This window comes from Pithys albifrons, chromosome 1 (assembly GCF_047495875.1).
Source record: "Pithys albifrons albifrons isolate INPA30051 chromosome 1, PitAlb_v1, whole genome shotgun sequence".
Lineage (NCBI taxonomy): Eukaryota > Metazoa > Chordata > Aves > Passeriformes > Thamnophilidae > Pithys > Pithys albifrons.
Genome location: NC_092458.1, coordinates 94656396 through 94677799, shown reverse-complemented (window position 1 = coordinate 94677799; position 21404 = coordinate 94656396). Strand labels below are relative to the sequence as shown.

The 21404-nt window shown below is 38.4% G+C and overlaps 2 protein-coding genes across 5 annotated transcripts in view; one reads left to right on the top strand and one right to left on the bottom strand.

The window, feature by feature from the left end:
- CMSS1 (cms1 ribosomal small subunit homolog) overlaps positions 1–21404 on the top strand; it is a 225945-nt gene that overhangs the window by 106051 nt on the left and 98490 nt on the right. For 2 of the 4 annotated variants that reach the window (XM_071561213.1, XM_071561203.1), the window contains exon 3: positions 6891–6941. The exons of the other annotated variants lie outside the window; for them this stretch is intronic. In XM_071561213.1, the coding sequence (XP_071417314.1) occupies positions 6891–6941 (51 nt within the window). The remainder of the gene's footprint in view (positions 1–6890; positions 6942–21404) is intronic. 4 annotated transcript variants of the gene reach the window in all.
- Positions 1–21404, bottom strand: part of LOC139680995 (filamin A-interacting protein 1-like) — a 122621-nt gene that overhangs the window by 35317 nt on the left and 65900 nt on the right. The window lies entirely within an intron of this gene.

Genomic DNA, 21404 nt, shown 5'->3' with positions numbered 1-21404 from the left:
GTTGGACTCGATGATCTCGGAGGTCTTTTCCAACCCAATCGATTCTATGATTCTATGATTTAAATTTTAAGAAGAGATTTCTACTTAGTGTCATGGCATGATGACGAAACTTTCCAAACTGATGTCAGAAGATAAATGCCTTTCCTTTGCTATTTTGCATTCCATTGGTTTTTTATATATTGTCTTAACATTGTAGCTATACAGTTGATTATATTTTGTATGTTACTTTTAATATTGAGAAAAGAATGTCAGGAATAAGATCAAGGACAAAATTGTTCCCTGTTTCTAACTGAGGTGACACATTTAGGTGTTGGTAACTCACAACCATAGTATAGTGGGTCTGTGACAAAGGAGATTTCAATTTCTAGAGCTTCACTTTAAGCTGGAAAGTAGACCTGCAAACCATGTGGTTTAGTCACGAAGCTAAGAAATCAATCTGGATTGATGCTAAGATAAAAGGAGAGGAAAGTGAAGGGAAAGGGATTGTTCTGTGGGAAGGAAAGAGAAGATTAAAATAGTCAGCCTACTTGTGAAGAATTGGAAGCAGATGAAGCACTGAGAGAACCTGAACAAAACCCCATATGCAGTGAGCTGGCCATACACTTAGAGAGGCTTCAGCACACATTTTCTGTGGAAGATCTTCTGAGAATTGCTACTGTGAAACAATGCTTGGGGACTTAATAACACTTCTGCTACCAACTATTGCTACCCCTTGCGTGTTTTGAGTGATAATTTTTGTTCCATGAAACTGAGGATAACTTAATTCTGCTTTTAAATTAATCTACAGGAGGTTTTATTTGCCTAAAATGAATAGAAGTGATCTGCCCTTCCTTCAGATGACCATTACTTTTTCAAGATGTTTAAGGTGAAATAGCCATATACAATATTCTAAATTATTGCCACATTTATTGAAGTGACTGCTATCAATTCAGAGTGAGTAATTTTTTTTTTTAAATTCTGAAATTTTCTATTTTTCTCTTGCTCTGGTGTTTCCCCTTGCCCTTCCTGTATTTAGTGGAGAAGCCAAGATACCTGTGTGAGTCGTGAATCCCAAGAGTACACTTTGTACTTACTGTACAATTGATTCCCAACTGTACGCTATAAAAGATGTTTGAAAACATCTAACATGGAAATTGCGTAACTGTGGTGAAAACTTCAAAAGAAAGCTTGGGGGCTTTTTTCCCTCTTTGCTTTGTTAAGGTACATGTTTGGGCTAGCTTTTTATCCGTGTGCTCTTGCAAATCCTTCATATTAGTATTTTAAGTAACTCGTTCATCAGGAACTTTTAAAGAAACGTGCAATCTCATGGTGGGAAGATACCTTTTTTTTGCTTTTTCTTTTTCTAGTTTTCCATGTTCTCTTAGGGTGTGGTTCAAACTAAAATGAAATTTAGGTTGGTCTTTCCTTTTTTGACCTGCCAAAGTGTTTGTTCTGCTCACATTGCTCTGCTCCCTGTAAATCAGACATTCTTCTCAGGCTGCGTCAGGTTACTAATGACATGATTAATGCAGGAAGGGTAGAGAAGGATGACGTAGTGGCTCATGCAAAGTTTACCTGAGAATTATCTGTAGCTCTCTACTGTTTAGTGTCTGTGTGAGTCATGGCCTGAAGCCCTGCCATTCCCTGTTCTTCAGCTGGGCAAGATCACACTTACCTCATTCTATGTATGCATTTCTCCCTTTCCTGCCAGATCTGATTAGGAGCACTTTTGTTTTAAACTCTGTGTTTATGAAACATTAAATACATTTTTTGCAGATAGCTGACCATAAGGCTAAGTGAAAAGTGCCATTAGATATTTGTGATCCACATAGCTTCAGAAACTTTCTCTCCTTACGTGAATTCTGATTTTTATCAATTAGAGTCTTTTTCACATCCATGTGTATAGCAGTGATAGTGTTATGACATTAGTTAGCTTTGCAACAGTACCATGAGTCAATTGCCATCTGTCAGTAAAGTCTCCTGTCTCTTCTTGTGTATTTGTACAGATAAAAGCTTACAAAATACAAACAGCCTGTTTGTGGTGCTGTCTCCAGCTTTAGAAACTTTCTTGGGCTGCCAGGTACCGTGGCTCCCATCAAACTTGGTTCACCTGTTGATTGCTTAATGAAGTACTTGGGAAATTGAACTTACTGATCAAGAAAACTTGGGCATATTCTCTGATAACTTTCAAGCCTTGGTCAGTGCCTTTATGGCGGGCTGGCTGATTGGGCCTCTCTTGTACCTGGAGAGGGCATTTGTTCTCCTGGTTGTGTTTGTTGTCCTTTAACTGTCAGATGCTCTCCAGTCTCTCTTAGGACTTCAGAATGAAGTCAGTGTAGAATGTGCAAGTGATGTTGATGATTTTTTCAAGATTCCTTTGTTTTCTCTGTAAAACTGTCACAATGTTTGTGACATTCTTCGGGTCTTCAGCTTTCCTCAGCTGAAACTGTCATCTTCTCTCAGAGTGAGCTGCTCAGTCTGAATTATATTGTGCAAAAAGTGTTTAATGTTTAACTGTACAAGAGCATGCTGAAAGCAAGCTATAGTTTTCCAGCCAGCTCATATCTCACAACCTGCTAAAGCCTGTATCAGGAACATGATGTGTGGGAAAAAGTTCCAAAATGATAGACAGAAAAATGTCTTGTGGGAAACTTAAAATACCATGAGACTCAGTCTGTTAATAAGTAATGTTTTTACAAACACAGCATCATGCCCTTTACTTTTTGACATTTTCAAAAAAGAAAGCTTGAGACTGTAACATTTGTGTAGAATGTAAACAACCTTGATACATAGATAAGTTACATTTCTTGGAAATAACGTTGCCTTAGAAGAAAAGCATTGTTAAAGTGAGTAATTAGCCGGAAAAAAACCCAAACCAACTTAGTTCTATAAGGCTGAGCTACTTCTAATAAAGGCCATAGTGATGCATGAGATACAATTTTATATGGACTTTCTGATTGCATTTTGCAAACATCTCTTAAAGGAAACAAATTCATCCTATGATCTTTCAATCTGAAAAGGTGCATCACATCAGTAAGTTCCTAATGTAAACATCATTAAAAAAAAATCTCAGAGTTCTCAATGTGGAGCACATTCTGAATACATTGCAGTACATGGTAGTGGAGTTAATGATTATAATTACAAAGATCCCTGAATGGGGATGGCAAAAGTTCACGTCCAGCTTCATGTTGGCTGTATTTAATTTTACTGCTTTTAAAGGACCTGTTTACATAAAAGACTAACATAGATTTTACTCAGTGAGTCAGTGTTTAGGCAAAAAATAAGCATATTGTTTGACACGTGCCTTTATGTAAGCTGTGTTTCTAGAATCTGTCTTTCAGTTTGAGCAGTGAAATGGTATTTCTGGCTTTTGTTTTCTTTTGACTAAATAGCCAGTTCCTTGGCTGTGGAACTTAGTTTTTGCTTTTTGTCTGATCCCCTCTTCTTTTGTGCTTTCAGCTAGAACAGTAATCAAACAAATCTTAAAAGTTGGGGTTTTTTTCAAAATTGAAAGGCACAGGATGAAGTAGAAGTGAAAAAAGAAACTGTCCTGTAAAACTTGTACTTTCATTTCAGCCACAGGTTTGTGAAGCAGGACATTTTCCACTCTCCAGTTCCTCAAGTTGTAGTTGCCTTTTGCTGCACAAAGCGACAAACAGCCCTTTGGGAGAGACTGAGCTCTGATGGCTCCTTGGCTCAGGCAAACTCACAAATCCAGAGGAAGCTCTGATTGAGGAAAGGCCCAGAAGGCAGGAAACAGATGTTGGCAGCAGTGTCCTGGCTCAGGTGGCCAGATAACAAGTGTACCAAGCCAAAAGAACTAAGGGTGGGTTACATGGGCAGAACTATAGTTCATAGCCTTACTTATTGGGCTACTTAAATCTAGATGAACTAAGGAGTAATGTGGCTTTTGCACATGCTTTTCTTTGGTTGGCATTTATGGTGTGTTTGTCTGATAGCACCACAGGCCACACTGTGTTTCTGTGTGCAGGTAGGTAGCTGTCTCAAATGCTTTGTAGGGTCATCTTGGTGCTTCAGCAGTTTTTATCTTGTATTTTGCCAAGGATCACCATGCATAGAGGGATGCAAAAGGCCAACATCAGAGTCTTAGATATTCAGAGAAAGCCCTATGAAGTCTTCAAACCAGTGAAGATTTAGTATTTTTGTTTTGCTGTGTATGCGTTTTTTCCTGTGACCTTTGCTGGTACATTAGTCATAGCAGAACCATAGGAAGCCTGCAGCAAACCATTTCAGTTGGGTGTTGGCACCTTGTTTTCCAGGGAGAATACACAGAAATGCTTTTTCAAAACTGCTTTCAGATTTTGCATATTCCTGGTATCTATTCATCAGGGGAGCAACCTCTTATTACAAGATACCAGCAGAGCGTGGGGAATCTCAGGGTTAAAAAACGCCCCAAAATCCAACCAAACAAAAAACTCAAAACAACCCCAAACAAACAAAAAACCCTTTAAACTCCCCCAGACAGAACAAGTGGAATTGGAGAAAATTATGGTCTCAGGGGGTAGGTGTGATGCTACCAGTTTGTGCCATGAAGGCATCACATCTCAGAGAGAGGTTGTTCATGCTTGTGATGCGATGGAACAGCAGTGCAGAGGTCTGTGCCTGGAGCCTTTCTTTTGGCTCCCCCTGGCTTTTGAGACAGGCCCAGACAATGCCTCTGTGATGGGATTTCTTGCATTTCTTTTGAGACTCTCCCTCTCCCAGGTCTGTCTCAGAGCAGAACCTTTGTTCCTGGCTCAGTGGTAGCTAAAAAGCCCCTTGCAGGCTTGCTGCTGATTGACCTTCCTTGCTTGCTGCTCAGCCAGCCCAGAGCCTTGGTGTGAGCTTGAGTAGGTGAACAGCTACAGGGTAATTTGGAGGGGTTTGGAATGTCTTATTGCTCTTTGGTTTAATGCATGAGAAAAGTGAATAACTTAACCAACAGAGATATTTTCGTTCTTGGTCTAAGTGTTCTCTTGGGAACTGGTGGGTTTGTGTTGTCTTTAGATAGACCTGGTGTTCTCTCATCCTCCATTATTGCTGCCACCGCCATTTTTCCCTTTGAGGTGTTTCCAGAGATAACCTCTTAAACTTCCTGAGTGCAACTCTGTGACATTCTTAATTTGTACATGTTATTTTCTGCCATTTGTCTAGCTTTGGAAATTTCCATTTCCCAAATCCTCAGGAGAGATAGGAAAAAACTCCCTTTGAGAGGGCAATGAGGCATGGGTGGTGTGTTTGTCTTTTAGATCTCCGTAACAAATATTTTCCATTTCTGAATTTGCTAAAATCTCCTTGCAGATAAAAATTGAAGTTTGTTGACCGAGGATCTATTTTAACACTGTATAAGGGTTTTTATCTTGTAGTCATTCTCCTAAACATGTTTAAAAGATAACAAGAAGTCACGGAAGATAACTCTGCTGTAGGATTAAGAACCTGGTTCAGAGATCAGGAAAGTTTGTGTTCTTAAATACCACTTCATTAAAATGGAACTACTGGATCTGGTACTCCTCTCATTGACCTGTTGGTCTAGGGAAGAAGGACTTTTATCTGGTTTTTGGAAAGTCATTCCCAGTGGTGGGGCTGGACCAGTTGAGAAACAAATTTTGATGATTACAAGTTTCAACAAATTTCATTCTAATGACTTCTGAGGTAGGAGAAAGAGATCTTGGTGTGAGCCTGTGGGCCTACTTAAGTTTTTTCAAATCCCCACAAGACACAAATTCATGGGAAGCCAAACCACATTGGTTCCACTGTTTGTAGAGCTGCTTGCTCTTTTTTGTGGTAGTTTTTTTTTAAATCCAATTATGTCTGCCTTTGCTAAACTTGTGTTGTGTTGCTAGCTTTACTGTGTATGTTCCAGTTGCTAAAATACAAGAAGCCACAAAGGGCACCCGTGTAATAAACAAGAACAAATAAGGACAGTCTGAAATGCTGCTATTGCAGATAGCTGTCTTAACATCTGAAATTAAAATTGTTTCTGTTTTTAGTATTTATTTTAGTTACAACTTTTTTACACCACTATGAACTTCTTTTCTCCCTCTGGAGTAAACACAAAAGGACTACTGCTCACTTGCAACTATTTACTAGTTTCAAAGAGAAAAAATAAAACTATTTCAGATTTAAGAATGAGTTTTTGTGATAAAGAGAATTATTTTAAATTCTAAACATTAGACCTGTTTTCAATTTTGTATGCATATTTCTCATGCAAAATTTGGAATTGTCATCTTATGATGAAAGAAGTTCAAGTTTTTTCATCTTTTTTTTTTGTTTCTGATTCCCACTTAATATAATGAAATAATCACCATGATGCTTGTGCTTACTGTAACTGTAGTTATTTATAAATAACAACAATTGGGCATTGAAAGCTATGATTATAAAAGCAGTTTAGCCTGGTAGATATCCTTCTAACTCCTCCTGATTACATGTAAGTGACAGCAGTATGAGAGTAGAGTCAGTTTAAATTTGAGTCCTGTATTTAAAAGTTACTGAATTTCTGTGGTCCAGCCTCCTCTTTGAAACCTTGAAGATGGACCTGTTTCAAGCCTAGGTCTGCATGATCCTTACTACAGAATTGCTCCAAGTTTCTTTGGAGACCCATCACTTCTGGTGAACTTTCTATTTTCCCTTGTCCTGCTGCTTTAAAACAGGTTTCCCTGTGGTAAAACGGTTTCCTTTATTACTTGTTTGTTTATATTAGTGGTGATTTCTTTCTTAAGGTTAATTATTGTTTCAAAGAAATCGCAATTTCCTGTTCTGGTTTAACATGTTTTCTTTAGATTTGTTCCACGACTGTCATGATGTCTGTAAAATATTGTCCTGGAATTCTTTCTGTTTTTAAGGTGCATTGCTCCAAGGAATTGCTCTTAATTTTTCTTATTTTCTTCTGTCTCTTTTTTTCCCAATTTTAGGTAAGAATTACTTTTGCTGTGATTTTTTGCTTTTGAAGAATTTCTTCTTTGGTAAAGTATTAAATTCTCCTTTAAAAACTCTTCCTTTAAAAAAGAGGTATTCTTTTTCTCTGTATTTAAGGGAGGAGGGGGAATCCTTGGCCAAAGCTAGTGCTGTGTCCTTTTAAATACTCTGATATGGTTGCTGGAAGAAAGTTTGAACATTTCAAGTAGGTGTTTGGATTTTTCTTAATAATTTCCTATATGCAGGATGATAGCAAAAATGCACAAGCAAGTTATTAACTGTCACCTGCAGTAGTTTGGGGAAGTTTGTAATGTATTTCTCTTTAATGAAGCAGTGTGCTGCTTTACATTTCTTGTGGAATATCTGCATGTTCACAGGCCCTGCCCAGGTACATAATGAAGCTTATGTAGTGTAAGTCCTTCATGTGTCTATTCCCAAGAGGAATTTAAAGCTTGATAGTAAAAAGTAGGTAAGTTAAACACACATCGTAAATTAAATGATGATTCAACAGAGTAGTTAACAGAAGTTGCAATACCAGTGTTCAGGAGTTGATTTTTTTTTAAAAAACAAAAACCCTGATATGTCTTTACTGTGTAATAATGGAGAGGGGCTGCACTGTCCTGTGTTTTAACCTCCACACCCATTATGCACTGTAGACTTGGAAACTTCCCACTGAAAGGCTGCAATCTCAAGGGAAAAGATCTTTCATTTAGCAGGCCTAGAGACAACTGCTGATTATAAGAGAATTGGTATATTGTGGAGAGTAATGCAACTATAAATATGACTTCCTGTACAGTAGACATGTTTGCCAGTTACTGGAAGCTTGAAAAAAGAGATCTTGTCTGGCTACAATTCACAATCAACCTATGGAAAGGGCTGGAGAACAGCAGTCCATTTCTTTTATCAGGGACACGCTGGTTCATAGTGCTGCAGTTCTGCTTTTTTGTTCTTTTTCCTATACGTGTACAGTTTTAATTAATCAGTGAGAGGCCCAGGCATGAGGTAATGCTGGAAATCAACAATGTGAATCCTGTGATTTTTAGTAGAGAATTAATGGAAACAGAGGTATTGCTGTCTTCTTGGTTGAAGTAGTATGTAATTTGGACAGTATCTAAAGGCAGACTCTGGGCTGCTGTGTATGTATTATTCCTTTGGGATTTGTCTGTTTTTAGAAGACCAAAACTAAATCAAGAAATGCTGTAATTTATACTGAGAAATAATCCTGATCTTTAAAGTTGCCTGGCATCTGTATTGTCACCACTTAGTCAGAAGGACCCTCTGTAGCCCTCTAGTCTGATCTTTTGTATAATGCAAGGCAAAAATCTCTCGCTTTTTACTGAAACAGGTTTTATGTGGGTTTCAGCCTCTAATAAAGTCATTGCAAGTTGTGATGATTTTAATTTCTCTCAAGTGTTACATATGTTCTTTCCTTGCCATTCTATCTGAAGGGCCATTAGGGATGTTCTCACATGAACTCTGGAGTTTCAGATGCTTTATTTCAAGAGACAAAGCTTGTAGTTTCCCAGAAGTGAGTGTATGGTGTTCATCCTCATCTTTACTGCTCCCCATGTAACTGGATACCAGGCAGGAATGAGGAGAAAATGGAAGGCAGTGTGAGAATAGGGTAGAGGCACTGACACTGGTGGCATGAAGAGTGAGGAAAGGGTATGTAAAAGCTGGCATCAGTCACTGCTTCAGAGAGATAAGAAAACACTGATTCCTATACTTGTTTTCTACATATTGATCTTGACCATGTTGTTAGAGTAACCATGTTTGGAAGAGATTCAAACCTTTGGGTAGTGGTTCTCAGTTGATGGGAGAAACCTGAGAGGAGGGAAAGGGGTAAAACACTTGGGTTCCATCTCCTGCACACACTCTTGGTTATGTACTTTCTCTCACTCACTGTTGTCTTTTCCTAGCAATCTCATTTGTTGGTTAAAGAATTACCATATTTGAGAGTTTGAGGCTGAGCACAGCTGTAATTACCAGGCAAGAACATTGCATTAGTTTCACTCTGTCAGCTGCCTGCCTCCATATGCTCTTTGCACCTTTGTCCAAACTGCCATCCTAAGTACTCCACAGATGACCAGAACCCTGGACATTGTAGCATCTGCTCTGGGCCACATTGGCATGCAGTGTGTGGATATGTACTGCATACACAGCACAAGCCTGGGCAGTATGGATAGCCTTGCTACAGTGCAATTTATTTATTTATTTTGTGTGTGTGTCTGTGTTTTTTAGGGGGAGTGGTATTTTTTTTGGTTTTGTTTTTTTTTTTTCTTTTGTTTTGTTTTGTTTCTGAATAGATAGCAGCTTGGTGGCAGGGAAGAAAGAAAAATCCACTGTGAAAAAAACTAGATTTCAATTCCCTAAGATCACTTTTTGCACTGGTTTTATGGAGTCACTTTATGTCATTCAGTTAAGAAAATAGTTAATAGTCCTACATCTTGAGTACAGATAGAAACACTGCCTTCTTTCATCTGAGTTCTGTCCTTTGACTTAAGGGAGACATGTTCCTACAAACAAGCAATCTCTTCTGAAGGTTTTCATTATGACGTTCATTATGGAGTTCAGATTATTTATTTTGAAAGATAAATTTAACTACTAAAAAGGAAAAAATTAGTTAAATATGGATGCAGATTACATCACTTGTTCTACTACACTTATATTTTCTACAAGGATACCAGTATACTGCCAAAATATGACTCAAAAGATCAATAGCAAACAATTTGTACAAGTTTACACAAGAGAACTGAAGTATTTCATTCTGTAAGCATTGTGCTTTAAAAGCACACATTGCAAAAGATACTTCCTGGGAAGGCTCCTTCCTTAATTTTCACTGTTGCTTTCAGAAAGATGTCCAAATAGTTGGAGTTTCTTTTTTTATTTCTGAGAAATCCGTTACTGCACACTGAGAATGTAAGGGAATTGGAATGACTATGGCTCTGAAATAAGTTAACAGAGGTCAGTCATAATATTTCTGACCACAAAGACAGTTTTAAATTAAAAGAATAAATCAATTACAGGTTTGATGCATATTTATTGTAGCAGAGATTCAAATGGAAGTCTGAAAGGTATGTTCCTTTTTAAGCATATGCTGATCATGGTGGCTGTGGTTGAGGAAGATTCCTTTGTCATACCTTCATAAATACTGCTCTGCAGTGCATACAATATTTCATGTGCTTTGATTCCTTTAAAACTCTCTGGATTTTTTTACCTGAAAATCTGTGTATTAATAATGTATTCTCAATGTTTGTGCTTGGTTAACGTTCTATAGAAAAATATTTGCACAACATAATACTGCATTAACAGACATATCTCTCATTTTTGTATAGTGAGAATGTCAAACATTTTGCTTCTCAGTCCTTGCCTTTACAGTTCTTTTAATGCTCTGCATGTTAGTCCATTGATGAAGTCAAATGTCAGAAGGGAAAAGGAATTTTTAATCTGGGATTAAAAAATTCCATACAAATGTCTCATGCTCTAGGAGGAAAAAATGTGCAGTTTAGGAGTGAATTCTGTCTCTTTTGTTCAGCTCATGCTTTTTACCAAGCTCTTTGGCTCTTGATTTAACATTATGTAGATGTAACTGATAGTCAAAGTCTCCACAGCATTTCCAACAATTCCAGAGGCATCCTGACCATCTACAGATAGTAATGTTTGATAGCACTGGGGGTTTTTAGGCTGTAAGTGTTTGAGCATGTTATAGCTTTTAGATTTGAAGGAAAGCACACATCTTAGAAAAGCAACTGAGAAAAGCAGGAATTGAAAAAAATTGTAGGTGGAAAAGAAGGGCAACTGAGGTAGTCAGAACTTTCAGCTCTATGTATATTCCTTAATTTTGGCACTTATCTGCTGAGATTGTGAGAACAACCTTCATTATTCTTAGCAGTTTAACCACCACAAAGGTTTGTTCTCCTTTTACAGAGGACTTGTCAAAATACTATGACAACTAGGCTGATGTTAGACAAACAGACCCTGGCTCTAAAAAGACAGTAAGTCTGCAAGTCAAACGTGGAGGGCAGCCATTGGCACTAGAAGAAGGAAGAAACCACAGATTGTTTTCTCATTGGATGAAGAGCTTGAAGCAATGTAAAGTTAATTGAAGAATTCCTTGAAAGTGAAGTCAGCCTAAAATAAAAGCTTAGGGGTCTGTAATTTACTAAATGTAAAAGTGTTGTAAGCAGTAGTGAACATAAAAGTTTGAAGAAAACATATTTTAGTAAACATATCTGGCTTGTGTTATGGACTGTCCTGTTTTAATTATTCGTTCAAATAATGTAGATTTGCAGTATGATCTCTAATTAGGGACAGTTTGATTTATTGAGCTGGCCCCACATAAGCCATGATGTCATGCTGTACTGCTCAAAATTACAGCTCTGCTCTTGCAGTTTAAAGACGATTATTTTTAACTTTGGAATGCTTCAGTTTTGTGCATCTTGGCTTTTAGCTCTGTGAACTTAAGATGTTCTCTGCTCCTCTCCTCCTCCCTCCCCCAGATCAAAGCAATCTGTTGTAATGTAACCAGAACAAAATCCATTGAAATGGACTTCTGAACACTCCTGGCTTTACTTGTTGTTAGTAAATAAGAAGTAAGGCAAGACTCTTCATGTGTGCTGTCAGGGGGGTGGAGGAATAGGTACAATAGGTGTTGAACTATATTTTGCCAGGTGTCCAGATGCTGATACTGTTCCAGAGCAGAAGTGCCTCATTTATATCTCCAAGAGGTCTTAGTTTTCTTTTGATGCTATAATTGAAGAAAAGAGAAAAAAGGGAAACAAAGGAGGGGCAGGGCAGGGGTGGGAGGGAAGGAAAAAGAGAGAGGAGCAGGCTCTGCATGGCCTGTTACTGCAGGTAATAATTATTCACGAGGCATGGGAACTTGCACGCACATTAGTTTTTACTCATGTGTTGGATTTTCTGCTTGTTTCCCATTTGAATAGGAAAATTAGCCTTTACGTAAACCAAAGTCTCTTCCAAATGCAAAGGGAAGGCTTTTCACAGGAGGGTTTCTGCATTTCCGTACAGATGAGCTCTCACTTCTGCAGCAGTGAGCAGCATCCCTCCTGCCAGCATCCCTGGTCTGGACATGTGGGCACAGGGACAATGCACAGCAGGGTGTGGAGGAAGGGAGAACTGAGAGTTAAATCACAGTGTAGTCTCTCCTGCCAACCTCATCTAGAATATTAAGAGGAGATCAAGCATTTCAGAGCAGGGGGAGTCTTTCTGTGGAGGTGTTCAAGACTATTTTAGGTTAGGATCCCACAGCCTGGCAGCACACTGGGAAGAAAAGAGGAATAAAGGCATGGAGGTGTCACAATTATAGTAGAAGCATTTAATTGCCCATAGGTATCAAAAGGTGGGCATTGTGTTTGGAAGGCAGTAGCTGCAGCAGAGAAAGGTAGAGTGCATTTTCTAACAGAGCAATAAGGAGAATTTCTGAGTAGGAGGGGAAGGTGACAATGTCTTCCTGTGGATTTTTGATGGAAGACTCTGAGCTGCTCTTGGTAGTGATTGCAGTGTCACAGGCTCATGCAGGCTGAGAACAATGCACGTTGAGTCATTGCAAAGCTTTACTTCTCATGAGGAGCCTTAATTACATAGCAGCTGACTCAGTTTCTATGCTATAAATTGATTACAGCTTAAAAGACTCATAAAAAGCCGTGGGATTTCTTAGGGGTTTATAAGGATATTCTCAAATGAGTATCACATTTTTAATATAATCAATTGTTGACTAATATATTTGGTTTAGATATGTTACTGCTTTTAGTTGTCCTATAACTATTTTCAGTTTAGGTAATGAACGTTGAAGAGGATGTTGCTTTGGGAGAAAAGGGGAAAGGAGTTCATAATCTCTCAGTGCTTTGGTGCCAGTGAACATAAATGGATGGAAAATATGTATGAGTTTGCTAACAAATTCTATGTATAGTGGAAAGATTTGATGTCTGAGTTCCTTTGGTCTTTGTGACCTGGCAAAGTTGCCTACTGAAACCAAATTTAACCATTTAGAATAAGGTGAAAGCATTAATTCTTTAAACATTTGGGTCTGTGGTTTGCAGTCAGTAACAGGGGGTTTCTAATGTCTTGATTGTAACACTGTGTCAGTAAAAACAACCAGCTTTCGGTAATGAGCAGACAGCCCGTCTTGTTTTGACGAAATGAAGGAATTGGTAGGTTTCACATAATTCTGAGATGCTCCTATTTTGTCATGTGTTAACAATACATATATGTTTGTTTGAGTTTTTTAATAACAATTACAAAATCTGAATATAATATCTTTTCCAGGATGGTAATTAGCAGATAGTTGAAATGGATCTTGCCCTGAGATGTAAGTGAAGAAACAGTGTGTGTCTGGGCACATCCATGCACGTGCATTGGTTTTGTCCTCATTTTCTTTAATGGATCTGGCAAAATACTTGGTACAGAAACAGTCAGACCTTGACGAACTTACAACTGACAGCAGCAGATTTATTCTTTTTTGTGTATTAAATAAGTGATGTAGGTTTAATTATTTTTTCTGGCGGCTCTTTTCCCAACACTAACTTGCTGAAACTGGCCTTGGATCTTAAAGGAACAGCTTGCCTCTCAGAGTGAGAACAGTTTCTCTATCACTTGGTCTTGTCATTAAAACTGGACATTCACTCACAAGCTGTCTCACAGCTCTGGAGTTAAGGATTGAAATTAGTCAGTGAAGATTTTAGCCTGCAGTATATACTGAAGTGATCCTAATGGCCAGACAGGAGGGTGATGATGACTGTGATGAAATACTGAGCGGGGAGGTGGGACAGGAACATGCCTGCTGTGATACCTCTGGAATTGCCAGGTTACCAGATGGAAAGTAATGGCACTTTCCAGTTACAATACATCCAGTAGCTTCCCTTTCCTTTTGCTCTACAATGTAAAGCTGTTCAGTGTCACATAAAAAACCAGTCTCTTAAATAACATTTGCCTGAAATTATTTTCTTGATTTTGATGCCAAAACCAACTTGGGATCTCAACATAAAAAAGTACTTAAACAGAGAGATCGAGGTGATCAAATCTGGTACACAGGGAGTCTCATGAGTGTAAAGTCATATGAATGACATGAAGACACAGGGAGGGAGTACATCTGTCAGCTGCATAATTTGAACAAGTCCTTGGGCATTGATTAATGGTGTGCTGGTCACATACAAGAATTTACCACACATCTCTCGCAATATTCTTCTACCCTCTCATTCCTACTTTCTCAGCTGCAATTGTTCTCTGGCCTGTTTTGGTCGGAACAAGCAGGCTCAACCAAAAAAGCTGAAGGAGCTCATCTGTGCTAATTGCCTTGGGTGGAAACGATTAGGGAGTGCTCATGCAAGCAGCTTGGCTGGCTTGAGGAGTGTTGACCTGCCCTGTGGCTTGTGTGGGAAAAGGGAGATACACCCTCTGAGCAGAGGTGACTCCAGGCACAGGATGCCTGCTCACGACCACTGATGGTCTCTGCTCTGCATGTGGGGGCTGCAGAGGCGGGGACACGTAGATTATCACCTGGCTGTCTCTTGAGCACGCTTGGCAGGGAAGGCACAGCGCAACAGATCTGTGTGAAAGCTGAGCAGCCTCAGTGGTTTAAAGACAGAGATTAAAAATTGCACAGCTTAGGTTTGGGTGTTCTGTGAGACCACTTCTGACAGGCATGGTGGAATATGTGCTTCTTAAATGCAGCTGCAGTTTTGCCCAAGTGAAACTGGCTCGATATTGATTGTATCTGGAATTCAGGAGACAGTGGTAAGAGGATTCATGTTTATACCATCCTGGGAGGCAGGTTTAGAGAGGAGGAAATGGAGATGAGTAGCCTAAAGGTACAAAGGGAGTCGGCTTCAGAGCTGAAATTAAACTTTGGCTCCAGGCATCATGCCTCTGGAAATTCCTACACTACTCAAGTTTCATGTCAACACTGTCCAATTACAGCACTATAATTTAAAGTAATTTATGGATCTGTATCAGTAGTGGATAAAATTTGCATAAACCACATCAATTAACAATAAAAGAACTACTATTAAATAATTAAGTAATAAAAAGATCCCACCATCAGTAACATGGATTGACTGACTGAGGAAGGTTATCACTTCTAACTGACTTCTACTGAGCATTGAGAAGCAGATGTATTGTCAGACTAGCGGCCACCTAGTTCTGGATCTCATCTCTATCTATAACCATTAGCCACAGAAAGATTACAAAAATAAGGCAAGTTTACATTCATGCTTTTTTTTTGTTGTTTTGCTATGTTCTGCTGGTTTTGACAATTCTGCTCAAATTCTGTTCTGAAATCTATTTTCAGCTTGGAATTTTGGACATTATGCATCATTGTGGCAACATATGCATAGTACTCTGTGTTTTCTTGGGAACTCTATGACTAAGCACACCCAAACCTCCCTCATAGACATTTTATAATCACCATCTGCTAATGGTGTGATGTGATAGATATTTGCATTTGTGAAGGGGTTTTTTTACAGCAGGATAAATTCATCTGTCCACCATAGCCTAGAAGACTGGAGCAACACAGTGAGTGCAGTTACACTGTCTGTCCTTTCATCCATTTTATAAACCAAAAGACCCTTATCTGCAGAGATGTGAAGAAAGATAAGGAAGGTCCTTATAAAATGTGGAAGAAGTCTTTGTGTTTTGTTCACTTCCCAGAGCTCTGTAGCTGCCTTCTTGCATGGGTAGGCCTATCATTTATGTTAGCATCCTGACATGCTTGCACTGGAATGGCTTTTGCATTTATCATAGGCCACCTAATCCACTTAGTAAGCTTTGAAAAAAACATATTATGGCTTTGTTTTTACTTCTTGTAGGAACATTGTTCTTTAAGAATAACAACATCATAAAATGGTTTTATTAAAAATGACAAAAATGAGTAATCCATTCAAAATTATTTTTATAAGATTTTAAAATAAAAGTTGGGCTTTTTTTCTTTTAGTAGTTATACTTTATTATGTATGACTGATTTTAAATGTTAAGGAACAAGGGAACTCAGGAAAACAAATTTCCCCTGGTTTTCATTGCAGGAACATGGGTCAAACACCCAGAGTGTTGTTCTCGGAAGAAACCATTTCATTTTTCCTAATGTGGACATGCAGTACGAAAGCTTGCTGGTTTATGACTGAGCTGTACTAAAATGCTGTTTATTGTCAGTCTCTTAACATCTGAATCATGTTATTCAGTCCAGATTTTCTTTGAAACAACTGTCAGATGTGCAGCATGGATGAACATTGGGAGAAACCAATGGTGTTAGACACTCTGATGCTTTGAGTTGTTAGGCTGAACATTCATTTCACATGTGGAGAGAAAATGCTTATTTCTGTTGGCTGTTTAGATTTACATGTTGACTGAAGGGTATAGCTGATTTTTGTAATAAAAAATAATTATTGGAAAAATAGTAGGTTTTTGCTTTGCTTATGCTATGTGTTTGGAAACAATGTTGAGTTGGTTTTAGGCAACAACTTTGTAATTGATGAATGTATTTGTTGATTGAACAGGCATTTTCCTAGGAAAGAGTGGCATTTGGTTTCTTTGTTCCTGCATTGGAATTGTAGCAAGGAGGAGAAGAAAAAAACATCTTTCTGGATTCCTTTCAGATGGTGACATCCTCCCTTCCTACAAACAGACATATCTTGATTTCTCATCTGCAAATAAACAGTGACTTATTTTGATTTCTTGTATACAAAACCAAGGCAAAGGCTTTTCATTCCATCTGTCGCATCCAGGGTTAGTATGTGCTTTGTGCATCCTGACCTGAACATACATTGTTTTTCCCCTTCTGAATCTCACCCTTTTATGAAAAGTGCTTCTTTTCCTTTTATCCCTGACTTTACTAAGGTGTCTAAAACCTGAAGACCTTAATACCTGGAAATCTGACTTTTAGCTCTAGAAATTAAATCTGGTACTAGATGCTGCCTCTTTCCAAGAACCTTGCTGTGCCTGCAGTTTGCAAAGTATTTCAATAGCTTTCATATGATCTGGTATGGATAACCTTCTGATTTATTTTTCTTATTTATAGATCTAGTCTTTACTTACACTAGGTATAAGTGATGAAAAATCAAAGAGCTACCCCAAAGAAACAGGAGTTTCATTTCTATTTGAAACATGTGCCGAGTCATGATTGTAAAGGTTCTTTTTTCTGTTATTCTGGGGTTTTTCTGAACTCATGGCTAGAACACTGCACATGCTGTAATAGTTTCCATTTGCAGAGCCCTCTGTTTGATGATTACAAGCTGCTCTGTAAACATTTTTTGGTCTGACAGTCATTTTTCAGAATCTGGAGCCTTCTCCATTTTTGGTGGGAATGTGAGTAAGTGATTTGTCCGGGGTCACCCAGGGTATCTGCTGGAGCATAGTGGTAACACAGATCCATGCATTTTTTGCTTTTCTGATGTTTTTATTGTATTTTTTTTCTACATTACATAGTGTAGTGCAACATACCTAGGAAATAACTAGAAAAGGTTTTTAGGCTGAAAGTACAGAGTCTGGGGAATAACTTGAGAGATTTTGGAATAAGTAATTATTACTTCCTTTTACATTTTTAAAATAATGACTGTTGAGTATAATCCAGATAACTGGATTACGCTAGCAGTTCTACAAAGATACTTCTTTTTAGATCACTTTAGGTCATACACAGATACTATATATTGCTTATGTGTTTAGGATGATTTTTAAAATTACAGAATAGAAAATGTTAGAGTAAGGAGATTTGATCTCTGTGGTCTTTCTCTTTGTGGTGGGTGGGTTTTTTTGTGTTTGTGCATGGGTTTTTTGGTGGTTTGATTTTTTTTATTTTTTTTTTTTTGTGTGTGCCCCCCTACCCACACTGGATACAAGTGCAATACTTCCACAGCTGCTCAGGGTGAGCAGATCTTGCATACAGTAAAAGTGATAGGCTGATAGGATTTTCAGTAACTGAACACAGAAAATAATTTCCGTTCTTGATTTATGAGGAAGGTCTCATGGAAGAATTTTAGTCTTCCTGATGAAGAGGTGCATTTGATAACAGTGTTTTTTCTTCCCTTTTCCCTCTTTAGTTCTGGTAGTTTTTGTGGACCATTATTTCTGTTGTTGTTTCAGTACTTGTGTTTATGAACAATATCATCATTTCCAATAAATTTTTGTATAGATTTGATATTCCCTATATATTAAATAACTTCGGAATTTCACATTATTCAATCATGTAATTACAGGGTTTTTACAAATTGCTTTTTGTGGGTGGTGTAATTCCTTAAAAAGGAGTTTTTCAAGGATGTTTAGAGTATTTTATGAAAGATTAGTTCAGTTACCACTGATATTCAGTGAGAAAGACAGCAGCTGTGACAGTGGTTTGGGACACAGCTGAGGTAACATCTAGGAACATCTGGTGGAAGTTTCCTTAGCAGCAGAAATAACTACACAGATGCTAAATGTTTTTTTTTTCCTTATATTCTGCCCAGATTTGCTAATAATGTTTGTATGTTTGTCACTGGAAAGAACACTCATCACCCCCAGTATAGACTCACATTTGAATGAGTGAAAGTTTGCCTGTAAAGCTCAAGAGAATGATAAGGAGACTTCAGAAATGCTTTACTTAAAATTGCATCAGTGGAATAAGAAAGCTTTTGACCATTTTTCTCCTGTGTCCACTAATGACTGTATGTAAGAGAGTCCGTACTAGATGGTATTAAAATTCTCTATATTTCACCCCAGGCATTATTTTCCTAATCATCAGCCATCTCTGAGCCATTAATGTATATAGAAACAGTTTCAACTTGGCTGTTACCTGTTCTCAGAAAGTTTGAGCTGTTTGTTTTTCATAAATGTTCTCTATGTGGAAATGAGAAGATTTTTCTTTTCATATTTGAAAGGGTTTTACCAAATGAAAGATTAATTGTTGAGACCAGAAAGGTAACAAACAGATAATTTTACTGTCTTGTTTCTCTTCTTACCCACCCCCTTCGCTACCAGGCCGTCATCTTTTGGAACCTCATTAAGGTTATGATAGAAGCTGACAATGTTGCAACACATTGATTTCTTTTTTTTTCACTTACATATTTTCACAAGTATTTTTGAAACCTTATCAGTCAGCCGTCACACCTGTAGAAGTCATGTTAACTTGTTCCATCAAATCACCAGACAGAGAACATTCATTCCTATGGGTTTTGAAGCAGCTGCAGAGCTCTCTGGAGTCCCAGCAGCAACAGGGACTGTTGGGCACACAGTTTCCATTCAAAGTGCCGTGCTGATGGGGAAGAGCAGTGACTGTCTTCAAAGTTGCAAAGTTGCTGTGTTCTCCGTGGCTTAAATTGGCTGTATAAGTTGGTAATTTGTAATGAAGCCCATGCAGAGACTGCTGTGGGCTGCCCTGTGGTTAGAGCAGCCACAGAACTCCTTTCCAAATACTCTCTCCTTTGAGTGGCCTGAATGAAAACTGATGGGTGGTGCAAGATAGGCATGGGTGGGATAGAGTGGGATGCCCTCTGGCACGGCCATGAAGAATTAGCAGAGACCATAATGGTGTTGTCATTTGAGAAATCTTGTTTAGAGTTTTGCCAAGAGTGCATAATTTGAAGCTCATGTTGTCATGTCCCTTGGAAGATAGGCATGAGTGTAAATTCATTTTAAATAAGCTTGGCCTTTGTGAGTCATGAATGTGGCAATTCATAGATTTAGCTTACCATGGTGATTATAACTGGCTGATTAAAATCACTGCCTAGAGCCTCCAGCAGGTGCTTAGCAGCACCCCTCTGTTTCTGAGTGCTGAAGGGTCTTCCTGCCTGCTGAATGCAGGCTGAGTGAAAGGAGGAGATTCTCTTCTGTTTATTAAATGATATTTTAGCTAAATTAAAGTAGTTATCAAATGCTTTCACTTTTATTCTTTCTATGAAGATCCATCAGATTCTTCTTGTGGGACTAAGGCAGTTCAAAATTCCAAGTTCTTCATCACATGTTTTGAACTCTGCATTGCTGAGAAATGTGAACTACCATGATCTTTCCCCATTGCCCCCAAATGGAGGAAAAATGGGTAAAGTAAACAATTTTCGGCGGAGAGAAAGGACTTCACCAACAAGCTTATGAAGTTTATAGTGAAGACATTTTATTACACAAAGCACACAGTTAATATAGGGTTAGGACTACAGCTTATTGGCTAAAAGAGTTAACACACCACCATGCCAGATACTTCAATTGGTTAAAGCCTATCTCTCACAAGTCCCATGTTTATATTATTTCATTCTGGCTGTTTTCGTGCACCTGCAGAGTCCTGTGAATTCCTACTATGTGAATTCTTGGGGAATAACCTCCTCCCTACCAGCCAGCAGCAGCTGCGTTCCTTGCTGCCTCTGGCTGATAGCTCACTCACAGGGTTTTTCTATAGATCTGAATTGCTCACTTCTGATTTTACTGTAACAACAAATGGGGAGATGAAAAACCCTTATTCTTGGTGGTTGCTATCTGAAAAGTGTTATGCTACCCTCTGCAATAATTATCTTATGCATGTATTCTTTGGTGCTTCTGGTTTCCTTCTACTCTCTTCTGGTTTCCATTTTTCTACTTTGTGTTTTCTGGCTACTAGTTGCAGTATGTTTTCAAAACTTTAATATGAGGAGTTGCTAATTAAAGGAAAAAACTAAACTTTTATATATTTTTGCAAGTTTTAATTGCCAACAACTTTGGCCACATGACCAATTTTGGGAGGGAGAAGAGGGAAGCAACTGCTTCTCCCATGAATTCTTAATTATGATAAATGAGTTGCTGTATTATTAGGAACGTAACCTAATGGCCATACAGCTAAATATTTACTTGAGTGTTTATTTAGTACAGCTTGCTTTCTTTTCAAGCTACAGATTTCTTCATTGCATCCTTTATTCAACTGTTTGGTCTTCCTAAAGTCAGAATCTCAGTATCTGTGATGTTAGACAAACTAGAGTGTGAGGTCAAAATTTCCATTACATAGCCAGAGAGGAATTTCAAGGAACAATGCCAAAATCACTTAAAAAAATAAATTTACAGGAAAGATGACTCATCAATCAACAATTACTGTTCTAGAAAATAGAATTAGTTGTATATGTTCTGGGTACAGAGAGGGACAAAATGCCCCGGGCCTGACAGGCAGGGTTAGATTAGCTGATTTGTTTGTTTGCTTCCAGAGATTTTTACCCTGACCTATGCTTCTTTTTCACCCTAAAAGGAGGACCCTAAGGAGCACACAGCTTCATGTTGCAGGAATCGTTTCCTCTCAAAGCTACAGCTGTCTAGCAAAAAGAAAAGGAGTTTCTGGCTGCTTGTTGCTGGCTAGTCCTAATTAGCTAAGCAACTGAAGGACAAGTTCAGTCTCCTGCTGTGCTTAGCTGCTCTTGTAACTTTACATGAGGCCACTTGAGAGACCTGAATGGGGGTGACAGACTTCTGCTTTGGTATGCAGTACTGTGAGCATGAAAAATTATGATAAAAGGCATAATAAGGACCAGGCAGGAGTGAAGACCCTTCTGAGAGGGAAGTGAGCTATAGCAGTCTCTGGG